This window comes from Anastrepha obliqua, chromosome 1 (assembly GCF_027943255.1).
Source record: "Anastrepha obliqua isolate idAnaObli1 chromosome 1, idAnaObli1_1.0, whole genome shotgun sequence".
NCBI lineage: Eukaryota > Metazoa > Arthropoda > Insecta > Diptera > Tephritidae > Anastrepha > Anastrepha obliqua.
This window is the reverse complement of record NC_072892.1, coordinates 16,604,865-16,621,235: the sequence shown is the minus strand read 5'-3', so window position 1 is coordinate 16,621,235 and position 16,371 is coordinate 16,604,865. Positions and strand designations below refer to the sequence as shown.

The following is a 16,371-nucleotide window of genomic DNA, read 5'->3' as shown; positions in this document are numbered from 1 at the left end:
GCGAGACAACAGTCGTATGTGGCGTAAGCGCCAACCCGACGTTTTGAAGATTCATAAGATTAAGAAGGAGCTGCCATAATAACGGGCAGACAAGTAATGTTAGACAAATACAGTTTGATGTTAAAATAAAATAAAAATAAAGGGGATTACCCCGGCAATTTGAGGAGTTTTATTCCGACATTTAAATAATAGCACAAAAAAAAATCTAAGAAACAAGTTTGGCTTTCAGGTGAAAAAGTGAAGTTGGCAGTAGAATTAACTCCGCTCATTTCACACACGAGCGTATGACTACTGGTCTAATCAGTCGTTATTCAGACGGCGGCAAAGTAACATAAGGAGGGATCGGGTTGATTCTTTTCGTATATCACCAACATAGTCTCGGTTTTTTTGTAAACAAACTGCTGTCAAGACGTAACCGCGACGTCAGCCAATCAGCTAATTCTTTCAAATTCGATGAGATCCGATAACCTGCCGAATACCTTCTGAGGTTTTTTCACCATCAACCACCCTTTTGAGGGACCAAAGCATAAATCACGTGAAATGAGACTCTCTCTTTGTGAGAGCCCTGTAAAAATGTGCTTTTTTTAACTTTAAAGTACTACCACTTCGGCACGAAATGCTGCATTTATGGATAAATTTCTAATATTTCTATTTTTATTTTAGTTATGAAAACAATTCGGGCTTGCTGTCAAACTAAAAAACGAACGCTTTTTTTATACTGTTATTATTATTTATTGAATTAATTAATCTTAATACTAACAATAAGGTTTCAACTCTTAACCTAAATTATAGTACCTACAGCTTCTTGAAGAAGGTTAAGGTTGTTATGGGGGCCTCAAATATGCGTTACAGAGTTGGAAGGTCAATTCTTCTGAGACGTGACGGATTGGCGATATGGAGCAGCGACCAAGCCAATGGATTTGGGTGGCGTGTTAGCCTTTTGTAGTAGTTTTTTTTTTGGATTACTGCTATTTCTGCTGCCACTAATGCAACATTTAGGTCTCCATGGATACTTTCATTGGTTATATACCACTTCGTTGTATAATTGCAATATTGCTGGCACTTGCATAACCCCCCTCAGTTGTGACGCATACGTCCAGATTGGCTTGTATTGTAGAGAAGGATTATGTGATCAAGGCTAAGCCCGGAACGGGAATTGATTAGCCAATGAAAATATTTCTTTTTTAGCTTCATTTGTCCACTTTTGGCCTCAATATGCCTTTGCATGTCAGGCGCCTGTCCATACGAACACCAAGGTATGTAACTTCTTTAAAATGAGGTATGAGTGTGGAGTTTAGATATACAATCGACCTATCGCTTCTACTCGTATTTAACGTAAAAGTCACATACTCACTCATTCACCTTTATGTGCCAGTATGCCAACCACTTTACTATGTATTTCAGATGACTGTTGAGTACACCCGATGCTCTTACTGGACATTCGGAGCGACAAAGGACTGCAGTGACGTCAGCACTGCAGAAGGTCAGCCGTGTATATTACAATAAAAGCCGACCCAGTACAACGCCGGCTTTAATATCGACTTCATCAGTTAGGTTGTTTTTATCATATATCTTACCATAAACACCCGATTTGTAAGATAAGAGTCTAATATTTTGTGTGAGCTTTGTGACAATGTGCATTGGGTTTTGTAGACAAGTCCCTCGTGCCATATCTGTCGAGCACTTGATCATCAAAAATATGGTTGAGCATTACTCCTGTCGTTCAAAAGCATTCCTTATTTCGGAGCTGATACGATTGACTTGCTCAATTGTGCCGTGTTTCTCACGAAAACCGAACTGATGAGCTGAAACTCATCAAGAATTTCAAAATTTCCAAACGAAATTTGTTGAAAAATAAAAGCCAAAGAAATTACAAAACAAAAATACCCTCTTGTGTTTTCACTTGTAAATTTATGTGTATTATTTTTAAATATAAAAAGGGTTAATTTAGAAGAGAGACGTAAATAAACTATTTGAAAACAAACCTTTTATTTTTATTTATCAAGGAAAGAGGTTGCATTCGTTCAGCAGCACCAAAAATGCGCTGAAAGAATAACTTTTTTTAGACAAAAACCAAAGTACAATGAACAAAAAATTGCTCCACGGTTTGCATTATTTCTCCTTGACATGTTGATGGATCTGTAAAAAGTAAAAAATATCTTATAAAATAAAGTTGTAGTTGTAGTCTGTCGAGCCGGATTTTTTAATTTCGAAAAAATTTTGTAATTTACGGCATTTAAAAAAATATGCGTTTTACGTCATATAAATGTCACACTTTAATTATGTTTATAAAATTTCTTAATAAAAATATCACAATCCAATCTATAGAGAAAACACTTTCGAATATTAAAAAAAAAACCGCATTAATAAATATTAAAAACTGTATGAGTTATCATGCAGACCGTGCCGGAAAAGGTAGTTTCGTGAAAAATGAGTTTAAATTTTCAAGTGCATTTCGCTCGGGGTCGCTGCTTCAAACGAAGAAGCTACCTGTGCGCATCAAACTCTCATCGAGCAGATTTCTACCATAACTTTGAATCTATGGGGATTTTTTACAATCGACTTCCACATAAATACACCTGAAACTATAAAGAATAATACTCTGTAAAAAAAAAATTTTTTTTTTAGTTCTGGACGTATGTAACCCCTTAAGGATGCATGCCATTGTTTGAAAAAAATGTATGGCATGATAGCGTGAGCTGTTATGTTAGAGGCTGGCTGAGAAAAATACCCTTCAAATCAGTTTTATAAATATTTTATCTTAATCAAGCCGCTTGACTCTTCGAATGCCTCTATCCACATTTGAAACATTTTAGTCAATTTTATAATAATCAGCTTTCATTAGTCATACAAAATTATTAAATCATAAATTCGGTTTTGTAACCTATTAAATAGGAAACATTTTGTATAAAACTAAATACTATTCGGTTATTTATCAGACACTGCATACTCAAAGCTATTCCAAAAACGTGAATGCCCTCACAGAGCAACCTCATCGGCACGTAACCTTGCCTTTAATGGAATGTTGTTCTTAAAAGGGTTCTGAAAAACAAAATCTCCAATTACCTTCAATTGTTGAGCTTATTTAACAAAAAATATATAACTCACGCTTGCATGCTTGTAATCCTCATCGGTTTGTACATATTTTCTTATACAGGGAGTCAGAAGCGTCGCGTCCACTTTCTTCGGATCGTGGCCACCCGCAATGCTCGAATACAGAATAGCAATGAAAATTGTGATCAAAGCACCCAGGCAAGTAAACCACATATAAGATATGCGATACAATGGAAATATTTCCCTTCAAAAAGAAATAACAGAAGTTAATATTTTGTTGACAAGGCTTTTATTTTTTAATATTTACTCTGCTGCCGCATTCAGCTCCGTCAAATTGGCGCTACTCAATTGCAAGCCTGTTCTATCGAATTGATATTCGCACTGGTCAACAGTGATCTGCTTTGTCTGATATTTAATAGCGCCGGAGGCTATAGCCCATTGCGCCTTCAAGCTAATCCATGACATGGCAATAACGCCCACAATGCCACCAGTCAAAGCGCTCTGCGAAAAGAATTATTAAATATGAATTAGTTATTCAGCCAACAATTAAATTCAGATTTGCGTAAATATGATGTGTGACTATTACATAATCAATTTGTAAAGAAATGCACATGCGTCAAATGCCAGTGGTCGCCAGTTCTTTACCGAGAAGCGTTCTCTTGCGAATCCAGTGCCTGTCGCTTTTATAAACAATTCAGCATAGCCATAGACTTAATTTGAATTGGAGCTGTTTTTTGTTTCCGCTGGTAGTGGTGAAAATTTTTATTTTTTTTTTAATCAGTCTTCGCTTCAGTCTTTCTTTCCATTCATTCTGTTCGGAGAAAGCTGAAACTTCGCTATTAAAATGATAGGAGAGCCTCTTCATGTGCGATATGACATATTTTTGGAGGACCGCAGCAACTGGCTCAATACCAAGATCGAGATTGCTACTACTTTCTTTTAAAACCTTTGCATTTTCAAGGTGTTGCTGGTGCTTCAGCAATCTCATAGTTGGATTTCATGTGTCCATATTGTTTTGAGCATCTGCCATAAGTCAGATCATATTTCATTTTCAACTCTTTTTTTCCATTTTAACTTGTTAAGTGCAGTACTCAGTCCACATTAAGTCCATTGTACTGCACTTGAGTTCCCATTTTAACCCTTTGGTGACGAGTGTCGTCATATAGCCGCCCAAATTAGTTCGTAGCTGCAAGGCTCGCGACGTCTGACATTTTGAGCGATAAGATACGTATAGCCATAGTAAAAGAGTCACGTTTTCATTCAAAGACATTAGAGGCCATTAGCGAGGAAGTCTTATCTTCCTTATAATGTAAACTTACGATGTGAGACGACGGTAGAGGCAGAACGAATTTCAGTTCTTCGATTCAGTCTCTCAGTGTTACTGCCAGAGGAACCAGCAGGCTTTTTATATACTTTATATTTTATCCGACGCACGATGGCTAAACGATTTGGAGATGTTACGTTAGATAGTGACAGTTCTGACGGATATTACTTTGAATCTGATAAGACGGAAGATGACGGCACTACTTCGTCAAGGAGAAGTGAAATCCGTGCAATAAGCAATCCACTCAGGCATTTCAACATTAGCTGTGATAGCAGTTTGTTTATAATTATTTTTTGATTTTATGCAAAAATTTTTCTTGTGTTAAATAAAAAATTAGTTTTTATAACGTTCACCGTATTTATTTTCTTTACTGCGTATTCCAATACCTCTCGTCCTCAGCGACGCTCGCCCGTTGAGCGGCTTTGTTCCCAAAGGTTAAGTTTCCTTAAGCCTACCCGACCTCCGAAGATATCTGAGTAGATCTTGTAGTGCCGAGGAGCTAAAGTGGTCGCTGCTTAACACGTGAGTGCCAAAGACCTCAAGCCTGACTCGAGCGAATGCCGGGCAGTCGCACAGAAAGTGGTCCGCCGTCTCATCCTCCTCTCTACATGCTGAGCAGAGTGCACTGTCGGAGATGCCTACCTTTTCCATGTGCTTCGCCCATAGAAAGTTGCCCGTCTAATCAGCTGCCTACAGTCCCTTCTGCTTAATGACAGGAGCATCTGCCACAGTCGGTCGGACATCACAGCAAACATCAGCTTTGCCCATCTGCACTCAGCCTGCCAAGCTCGCTTGCGGGTTGAAGTAACTCGTTTGCTAACCAAAGAGGTTAGTATATAATCCATTTGAGTTTAGCATCTAAGTTCAGTCATACCCAGATATTTAGAGGTTCGATTTATACTCCGTTTGTGTACAAAGGGAGTCATATGATTTTGTTGTAGGCAAAGTCGATATGTACCGATTTTGTTTCATTTCAGTTGAAAAATATTGTTGAGTGACGTTGCAGTTTTTCAATTGACTCGGACTATGTTTTACCAACCCACAAAATGGCCATGTCGTCTGCAAATGTTGCTCTGTTTCATTTCTGATTGTTGAGAGTCGCAAGTAAAAAAATAAGTAAAGGAAAGCCAGCTTTAATTTCTTTGAATTCGGAGCATTTGATTCGAAAAAAGCGATCTGACAAATATGGTCTAGGAGGCTGTGATGGTGTGTTGCAAGTTGCCACGCACCAACGCATTCGGCTACGGCGACCGCATGTATAAGTTTTATTATCCTTGATATAATATTTTGAGGGAATTGCTTTGGGATTTCGCTGGTTATTAGATCGAAAGCAGGCGATTTTTTTTTAATCTAAGCTTTTTAATTATTTTTATTTACTTCAGCATTTGTTGTAGTGGTAAGAATATAGCAAAAGAATGAGACGACTCATTTCGCATTGTAAAAATACGTTTTCTACCCAGGAACTGCATTTCTATGTTAAACCATTCGCGACTTCGGTTTCCTAATTGGCAGAGAAATACTTTATTGTGACGATAAATGGAAGATGCGCATGGAGTTTTGTAAGTAAAGAGGAGAGATATGTATTGAAGGTGGTTCTAAAAATATATATCTACATGAAATCAAAATGAAGTGTGTACAGTGTCAGCCTAGTTATGAAATAGTCACACCTAGTACATAAAAAATATTTCACATTATTACTTACATTGCCACTTATCCAAGGCATGAAAATGCCAATACTGAATATGCCAAATAGTGGTCCATTGGTAATAGCCTCTAGACTCATGGTCAACTGCAACACAGTTCCCATGTGCTCAACTACATAGACCAGACAAACGCACATGGCACCCATTCCCACCACAACCGATTTCATGATCCAATTGATGGCCGACTCAGTCAGCGGACGTTTCACAAAAGGTTTCACAAAGTCTTCCAGCACCACGGCCGACATCGAATTCAAACAAGTGGAAAGCGAACTCAAGGCGGCGCTAAAAACTCCCGCGATGAAGAGGCCAGTAAGCCCAGGATAATCACCTAATGTGTCCATTACGAAGAGTGGCAGCAGTTGATCGCGCGCCTTCGCCAGCTGCAGAAGTGAACATTTACAATTATTCTTGATAAAGCAATTAAGGCAAAAATGTGGTAAAGTAATTTCGCACCTTTGTAATGAGCGGATCGCAGTTTTTGTATGTGGCATAAATTAGCAAGCCATTGTAGCCACAAAGCGCCATCATAACCAATACACCAAGGCAAAAGATGAATAAAGCAATGCGCGCGGCGCGCAAAGTGGGCAATGCGAGATAACGCTGAATCATATTCTGCGAAACTGCATTGGTCTGCGTCCAGTAGAATACGCCGCCGATCAACTGGGACCACAGCGTATGCCGCACTGTTGGATTTATACTCAAGCTGGGGGGTGAGAAAATTTGGTTTAAGGTTGAAAACAAAAACACCGAAGTGCTTTAAGATATACGAACGTACTCGGGTCCTTCAATGCGATTTGTATCCCAAGCGTTCTGTAGTACCACACCCGCTCCGCCTATGTCATGGGTACCCTTGATGGCTACCAGTATTAGAGCGCCCACCATTGATACTGTCTGCACCACATCCGTCCACACGACTGCTCTGATGCCACCCTAAGCAAACCGAATTGGTATTTAACTTTAAAAGAGAAATTCAATTTATAACATTTTGTTGGATCGCTCACCAAACTGGTGTAGAAGATGCAAACTATGCAGACAATCGGTGTGATGGTGTGCACGGAAACTCCGGTCACTTGATTGAAGGCCAATGCGGGCACATAAATTACGATAGGTAGGTATGCGACCTGTGAAAATAAAACATATTTTTTTGATTAAAGAGAAATTCTTACTCTTAGTAATGATAGATTAATAAATTGTATTGCTTACGTTCATAACTGCGAACATCACGGACCCATACATGCGTAGACGTCGATCGAAACGGCTTTCTAGATACTGGGAAATGAAAGACAGGTCAGACAAAACTAAGCATTTGCCACGATTAAAGTTGTCAATTTATGTACATAAATATAACGGGTGCATTTTTAGTTATATACAACTTTCGTCATCTGAGATATCTGTCAAACCATTCAAGTAAGCTGATATGCTTGGTCATTCTGTTCAGTATACCCCCTTAGGAAACTTTTTTCAACAACTTTGTGCTCGATAGCAAAAAAATTGTGATAGTTATTCCTAATTTTTGCAAGTTCATGTTTTTTAGGTTAGGTCAGGCCTTTGTGGCAGTCGGCTTAGAGAAGCCAAACTTACTTAGACCATTTAGGTTGTCTGTTGTGGTACCACTGTGGACTGCATGCATTGGCATCACCGGAGCATGCAAAACTTGTCCCAGTGCTGCCCTGAATGTCGTTTTGCACTTACTTCCCATCGACTTTTACGTTATTTCCATCGCAGCTCAAAGTGCAATCAGGTTAAAGGAGGTTGGCCTCTGGAAGCGATCTCTCAAGGGATATGGTAGCATTTTCGGGCAGTTAACATCGTATTTCTCCGAACTTTGAACAGATCTCTCTATCCGCAAACGAGAGTTAGAGGGTCGTGCTAGGGCAATCTTTCCAAATAGGCAGGATTGGATCGAGGGGAACATCTGCACCGAACGCGGGAGCGAGGAAGATATTAACATTTTCTCCGATAGTCAAGCCGAGACCAAGGCTCTTACGACGCCATAGTGCAGAACGAAATTAGTAAACTCCTGTAAGGAGGAGATCAAATCTCTTGGGTGTGCAGGTAACATTTCTGTGATCTGGGTTCCAGGACATAGGGACATAGAGAGGGAAATGAAATTGCTGATGAGCTTGCAAGGAAGGGGACTGAATTGGCCTCAGAGACCACCTACCCGGTCATCGGCATCCCCCTGGCAGTTTTTAAAGGGGAAATGCGCAAATTATTTCTCAGGAAAGCGCAGAAAAGTAGAGCTTCATTTCTTCATGCGCTATTTCGAAAACCTTTAGTACAATACCGCCCAGTACAATAGACGAAGGACTCAGAAAGCCCTTTGGACTCTTTTCCTTTCAATTTCCAAACTCGTAGCTGTGTTTACCGGACACTGGACTATAGGTACACACGCGGAAAAGCTAGGATTACCATTTAACCCCATTGCAGAACCTTTCAGAGAAGGAGACTGTAGAGCATTTTCTCTGTAAATGCCCGGGCTTGGCAGCTACACGACTAAGGTCACTGGGTGCTCCTTTCTTCGGCAGCCTGGAGCAGTACGCCAACCTAAATCCCATCAATCTTCTCCATTGTATCAGCAGCTCTGGCTGGCTGTAGATATCTGCCTGTTAGAGGTCTCATAATGGTATCAAAACGGCGCTTCAGTGCTACTTAAGGAGTGCCAGACTGGTACTTCAACCATTTCACCTACCTACTTACCGCTGTGTAACACGGGAAGCTTACTGTTAGTGTCCATGGAGCCAATTAGACTCTCTTATGAAGCATAGATAGGTTTTATCCCAACAGTGGATAGCTCTGTAATGGTACAATATTTTCCCAAAAACCTTGCTCTAAGGTTACACAATTACAAAGGATGTGTTCTACTGTCGATTCCTAACCTCGAAAATATTCCTAACCCAGAAGAGTGCCTACCTAACAGCCAATATCCGGTGACACAAGCCACGACCTTCGAGATGTTCTCTCTTGATGTTCTCTCTCCTATCTATTTGCGGCCAAATTAGCTTGGTTATAAGACGCGTATTTTCTTCTCTCCATGACCTATTGGCCTCCTGGGGAATATTATCTTTTATCCTTAATTTGCAGGTTGCCATAGGGATTCCAATGTTGCCTCTGTTTTCAAGAAGTGGAAGCTTAGTACACTTTCTGGCTAGCTCATCGGCCCTGCAATTTCCTTCAATATCTCTATGGCTCGGAATCCATATAAGGCTGACCTTGAAGATAATGGTAATATCTTTTAGAGCTGCCTGGCTTTCTTGAGCAACCTTTGATCTTAGTATAACTGTCTCCATTACCTTGATGGCCACCTGGCTATTCGAGAAGATGTTTATCGTGGTTCTGGTTATGGCGTGTGTGTTAAGGTACACAGTTACCTCCTTTATGGCTAAGAGTTCTGCCTAATATGCGCTACAGTAGTCCGGAAGTCGGACCGATAATTCTAATCCTAATTCTTTTACTAGCTTGGATACAACCCCTTTTCTCCATGGTCTTTGAGTTTGCCTCTCTCTTCTTGGCGGTATGCTAGTCTTGAAGAGCCTGTTGAAGGTGGGTTTTGGGAAAAAGTAGTCGATTTCTTGGTTAAAACTACGCATAGTATGTAGGGTAGAAGCGTGGCCGAACTCAGGGTCCTCCATAGCGCTATACTATTAAGTCGAAGCGCTGAAGCTGCTACCAGATTTAGAGCAGGTAAGTTGACTAGCACCTCGAGCGGTTTATTAGGGATGGTCCTTCAAGCGTCGGTGATGCCTAAAAATGCAGTTTTTTGGACCTTTCTCAGCAGTTTCATATACTTGTATATAACTTGCCTTTTGAGTTGATGACCACCACACAAGTATTCCATATAGTAAACTAGGCGGGAATACCGAAGTCTAAAGCCAGTGTGTGATACGAGGTGTTAATCCTCGCTTGATTCCGACCGGGTGTTTGCTTGTGTGCAAAGCAATGTTGGCCTTTTGAACCCTATTCTCAATATAAGATTTCCATTAAGTTTCCATATGAGTTCTTATTTGTTAACGCACAAAAATTATCTCTCAGTAAAAAAATTTGCGAGCAAAGTGACAGCTCGATGAAAGAGTGGCGTTCATTTTGTGCTGGAGAAATTAAAGCCGGCAATATTTGTTCATTACGAAAACAAACAAATTTATTTGCTGTGGAGTTTGGTATTTTGTGCACTTTTGCTTTTGCGCCGGTAAGAAATTTGCAGTTAATAGTCATAAATAAAAAATGGAAAATTTACAACAAAAAGTGAGTATATAAAGAATATTTATATTTGGACAAAAAATTTTTTTGGATTGTCACAGAAAAGTATTGGCCAAGTAGAAAACAGAGAATTAATTCGCCTTGTTTCACTCTGGGCTGACTGCCACATGGACACGACGAAAGAAAAAACATAAATCAGCTGATTTACCGATGCTACCTTTAATAGATTCGCCTTGAACACAACTGATTTTGTGTGCGTTTATTTATTAAACACATAATTTTGCCTCTTCTAAATTAGGATAGTGCCAATACTTTCCCTTAAGAATTTATTTATCGCATGCGAGAAAAAGTGCTCACGTGCTACTCTCCGCTCATTAAATAGACTCGCTGCTATACGTGAATAAACATGTTGCTGAGATTTTCATTCATAAACCGATGAAAGCTCAATTAACAATCGCACCAACTTAAATGCGTGCATACACATGCATATATACATACATATATGTAGATATATAAGTATGCAAGCATTTAGTAGTGGGTATTTTTAAACTTTTTACTATTTACTATGACGTACTCACTTACGTAATAGTATACATATGTATAGAGTTGGGTATTTCCCGAGAAAATCCCAATCTCGAGAATCGGGATTTCCCGAAATAACGAAAATTTCAATTCTCGAGATGCGGGATTTCCCGAAAATAATTTTTGAGATTTCTCGAGAATTCTCGAAAATTCGGGAAAAATTCCAAAAAATTAAAAAAAAAAATCTAAAACCAGTGTAAGAGCAATGAATTTCATAAAATATTATTTTTATTTATTTTTATTAAAGTATAAATTAGATAAAAAAATATTTGAAAATATTACTATTTCAATTATTGCAAACAAAAAAGTGAAACAAAAATAATTACAAAAAAATTCAAAACAAAAATAATTCAAGATTATACTTATTAAAATAGGGGGAAAAAGTGATTGTAAACATTATTTCCCAAAATGGTGTTTTAAAAAACACAGACTATCAATGGCTTCGTCTGACAATCGCGTACGCGTTTTGGACACAAAATTACCCGCTGTAGAAAAATTCCTCTCATTTTGAGGCGATGTTGGCTTAACAGTGTTAAAAGCCCCGATCAGTCTTTCAACATTTTGTGTTTTCTCTCCAGTTTTTTCATATAGTTTTAGCTCGTTTCTAAGCGACGAAAACATCTGGTTCGCCGCATGTTGCGCAATGTCTGCTTTCGGTTTTGAGCATTGCTGAACGTATTTTTCAAGCTGTTTCGCCATATCTTCTTCATCGACGTTGTTGGTTGCAAATACGTCATCATCGTCAGAACTAGATACTGCTTGGTCTTCTTGAATGCTCGTAGAAAATAGACGAGCCAAATAGTTTTCGGCTTCTTTTATCAATTCTGTTTTAGAACAGGTGTGGAAAAATTCAGATTTGTCACTAGAGCTGTTAACTGGATCGTGTAAATATTTAAAGGCCGATAACAAACGGCTAGATCTACGAGCTGTTAAGTTTTTTTTTAGGCTGGATAAGAATTCATTGCCCAATTCGGTGTGCTGATTCTCCAATTTTGTGAACAAAAATTTGAGAATAGAATCCGCAGCAAGTAAGTTCACATTTTGGCGACTAAGTGCTTCTACAGCAACACGTATAGGTTTAAGAGCATTTATGATATCCTCGCAATACTTTTCTTCTGCATCAGTAGTGGCCATAAAATTTAAATAAAGAGTTTCGAGCGCCTTACGAACATGCTTGCTGATGCAAATGTATCTGGCAAGCATAGTTTCCAGGCTATTCCAACGTGTTTTGCAATCCAACAGCAAGAAAAGCTCTTTCTTCTCGACCTCTTTAACATAATCCTGCAAGATGGCATTCCGTACAGGCGAGTTCTTGAATTTCAAAGCTATCTTGCGAACCTTTTTTACGATTTCAAAAGCAGACTTTATAGTGACCGTCTTGTCAGCAACAAATACGATATTGTTTTCCTCGTCATCGGAAGCGTTTTCCGCATTAATGTCGGAAAATGAAGTACTGGCTGCATTGTTTTCATTTTCATCGGAGCCTCATCCGAATCGTCTCCATCGCTTACGTCACTATCGTATATCCTGTTTGCGACTTTTCGTTTCTGGTTACCTCCATGACCGCCAAATGTATGCCGTGATTGTAGCAAATCTGTTGATGCCCTGGTGATAGTCTCCCAAATTTGATCATGACACTGGCACCATCACTTGTAATAGCCACGATGTCGGACTGTAGTTTTATATTGAAGTCTGAAAGCTTTGCATTTACGAGCTCATATACTTTTTCAGCGGGACATGATTCCTGAATGTGAACCAGGCCAAGGTTGTCAGATTGTCCATCGTCATAATATATATGGATGTTCATGTAACGTCGGTTTCGCACGCTTGCCCACTCGTCGATGCTCAAGCTGAACTTACGCTGTGCAGATTTAAAATTTTCAATTTTGATCTTCAAATCGCTTTTTATTTTCGTGCAGTACTTCATAACCAAACCCAGAACAGCTTTGTGACACTTTGGAAGATGAAATCCTAAGCGGCTGATACTATTACGAATGAACTCACTTTTCGTTATCGCGTTTATTGGAATTCCATCTTTTGCAGCCAATTTTGCAACAATTTGTTCAAGCGATTCAGGCGAGGAAGAAGTATTGAAAAAGTTGTGAAGAGTTCAGGTCTTCTTGGCTGGTGGCTGTTCTTTTGGAGCCTCATGTTCCCTTCGCTTCATGTTGTGTATCCTCTCCATGTGACGGTGACGATGACTTCCATTTAATGATTTTATTGCGTTTCAAACATGTTTCTTCGTCGTCAAATCGCTTGAAAAGCTGCCACACTTGGTCGTATTCGTGTTCTGAACTCATGATTTTTAATGCTAAAAATTCAAAATTTGTTTTAAATTTTTTTTTTAAAGGAAGTAACTAACCGGTACTCACAGTCAACGATACGTCGATTCAAAACTTAAAAATAAGTAATATTTGGACCACAAAATACGGTGTATAATTTATACTTAATCAGGTACCACAAAATGAAATGCACCCGCTCACTACAAAAAATAAATTTACAAACGTCGTCTGTGCAGTCTGCGAACAAATTGAAATTGCTTGACTATTTTCAAAGCATTTCTAATTGCTTAACTGCTGCTTCATATAAGAAACACATAAAACTAAACTTCATTAGCTTGATGTTACAGTGCTTTCCCTCGACATAGCATAGCAACGCATCTAGCATTTACTCTGTACTCACCCTAAAACAAAACAAAAAACAAACAAACAAACAAATGGAACAGTTATACTGTTGTGGCTTTTCGCATAGCAATTGAAACTATGGTGTGAATTGTATGTGATTCTGCGAAACAGTATGTAGTGTGCGGTTCTTTGTAACATAACGGCCGTTACAGTTTGGTGTTTCCAGGTATTAATCATATGTATGTATGTGTATTCTTTTACTTTTGAAAGAATTGTTTTTTCTCTTAATATTTGACAACAAAAATTAAAAAAAAAAATGGATTTCTCGAGAAATCTTGAAACATTCTCGAGATTCGGGATTTCCCGAAATGCTAAAAATTTCAATTCTCGAGATTCGGGATGGAAAAATATCGAGAATTTCTCGAGAATTCCCGTCGGGAAATTCCCGAAACCCAACTCTACATATGTATGAGTATGTATGGGTGGACACAATTGTTGAATCTTGTGCATTAACTAATCTAATTGAATTGGATTTATCTTTGTGCGAACGCTGCATTTCACTTGCACATGTTGATACACATGAAGATACGTACATACGAAGGTAGCTACTTTAGTTTTGAGATATGGCAACACCAGTTTGGGAATAAGAAATCTGACATTTCGAACGTAAATTGTAACATTTTAAATGGTAGGATATATTTTTTATAATGTGCTCTTTGCTCACTAATAGCCTTCAAAAAGATTTGTCCATGCTGTACATCGCATAATTTGAGAGTCGCTCAAAAAATGCTCTGGTCGATTAGTGCAGAGGAATGCCTATATGCAGATCTTTGCGTATACATAAATTCAAACCTAAATCTCGGTTGTTCGGGCCTTTCAAGGCGATTATTAAACATCTCGCCACTGTGCCATTAGAACATCATGAAATGGTCAATTTATGAAAAAATAAAATAAGTAAATAGCAGAAGACGAATCCTTGCCCACACGACAATGCAAGTTCTCACACTTCGGCCCAAACAAGTAAATTTTTATAGCCGCTTCACACCATAGTGTCAATCACGGTTCGATCTCATTCTGCTCTCTATCTGATAAAATATTATGGAGAGAGTAATGAGGTAGCGCCTATCGCGGTATCGATATTTTGCTCTCAGTGAATTTGACAATGAGTGACGTCATATTAGCACAATTGATGACCAGTATGGCCAGTTTACCATTTTCGTAACTTGATTTAGCATTTTTTTGTTGTTATTTAGTCTCGAAGTTTTAGTTCTTTCTTCATGACATTTTTCTAGCCTGTTCTAATTAAAACGTAATGTTTATAATTTTGTAAAATATACATTTTCCTTTAAATTAGTTCAATAATTCACTAAGTTTTATTTAGCTTTACTTTTTTTTAACATCTGGTCACATTGTTCACGATTGTACTTATTGTTGATAGCTCTTCTCCTTTCAGCGGTCAAATCTCTCTTTTATAAGAATCAACAAATTTTCATTAGCACCAAAATCTTTTCAGACTGACCTTTCTTAACCTTTAACCTTTCTTTTATTTAATAATATATTTTTTTTTAACTTACAGTATCGGTAGCTTTAAATTAAAAAGAAACAGAAACAAACACCAAACTTAAAAATGTTCGCATTTTGGGTATAAAAAAGCACTAAATTTATTGCGAAGAGCAAACGGTTGGCAACACTGCACAACTCAGCTAATGTGACGTCACGCACTCTCTGATGGGCGCAATCTTGTTTCTATCATTCTTGCATTTATACTATCCCGATCCACTTACGATCAGATTTAAATGTTTTGTTTAAGAGAGATCTCATATTTTACTGAATTAAGTCTAATCGTAAAATGTGAATATGGTAACATTTTATTAGACTGAGAACGAATCGTAAGCGGAACCATGGTACAAAGCGGGTCTTCAGCATTCAACAAATCGTTGACTGAATTACTTCTTCCTCTTCAAGAACCAAATAAAAAGTCAACGTTTTTTGAAATCTTTGATGCCTTAAAGTCATTTGTTTTAGATTTTTCTCAATCGGAGCGGAAAATTGCTTCGAAAATGGGTTTATACCATTGTGAAAAGATGTTTATGGTGTGGCCAATATCAGACCGTTAATCGGCTCTGAGCGAATTTGAGAGAATCAGCTGATGGGCTGACGTAACAGGAAATATATTTCCAAAAAAATCAGATTCTGTCAGATTGTGCGCAACTAAGTTCTCGCTGTTTTTTTTTTTACAATAAATAACTTTATTCTGAAAAAATGGTTACAAGTGAATCACTGAAGGTAGATCTCGTATACCGTCGCAATAAAACTATTCATCTGTTGAGGCTATCCACGAGTCAAGCCATTTTTTGATGTCTTCATAGGAATGGAACGGCTGGTCATCTAGACGATGTGCCATCGATCGGAACAGGTGATAATCGGACGGCGCAATATCTGGATAATATGGCGGGTGGGCTAGGATTTCCCATTTCAGTGTTTCTAGATAGGTTTTAACGGGTTTGACAACGTGAGGCCGAGCGTTGTAATGCATACCTGTAGAATCACTTTTTCATGCTTCTCCGCGTATTGCGGCCGCTTCACGCCGAGCACTGGCTCAATCGCATAGCGTGAATATTCGGCCGAGGCGATGATGTAGAAGCATGACCGGGCAGTCCCCATGACTTTCTTTTCTTTGGATTGCTGTAATGAACCCATTTTTCATCACCCGTCACGACGCGATGAAGAAACTCCTTCCTTTCTTGCCGCTGGAGCAGATGTTCACAGACGAAAAAAATGACGTTCAACAAGCCTTGGTTTTAGCTCATAAGGAACCCAAGACCCCTTTTTCTGAATCATCCGAAAAGCATGCAATCGCTTGGAAATGTATTGGCGGGCGCGTAAC

At 38.7% G+C, this 16,371-nt stretch overlaps 1 protein-coding gene across 1 annotated transcript in view; it reads right to left on the bottom strand.

Annotated features, from left to right (window-relative positions):
- Nucleotides 1-2,112: 2,112 nt before the first annotated feature.
- Nucleotides 2,113-16,371, bottom strand: part of LOC129240520 (sodium-coupled monocarboxylate transporter 1) — a 28,163-nt gene continuing 13,904 nt past the window's right edge. Inside the window, exons 4-11 of the mRNA XM_054876415.1 lie at nt 7,285-7,350; nt 7,083-7,202; nt 6,857-7,011; nt 6,535-6,784; nt 6,081-6,461; nt 3,362-3,555; nt 3,109-3,298; nt 2,113-2,139 (exon numbers count right to left, since the gene is read on the bottom strand). Of these exons, the coding sequence (XP_054732390.1) occupies nt 2,113-2,139; nt 3,109-3,298; nt 3,362-3,555; nt 6,081-6,461; nt 6,535-6,784; nt 6,857-7,011; nt 7,083-7,202; nt 7,285-7,350 (1,383 nt within the window). The remainder of the gene's footprint in view (nt 2,140-3,108; nt 3,299-3,361; nt 3,556-6,080; nt 6,462-6,534; nt 6,785-6,856; nt 7,012-7,082; nt 7,203-7,284; nt 7,351-16,371) is intronic.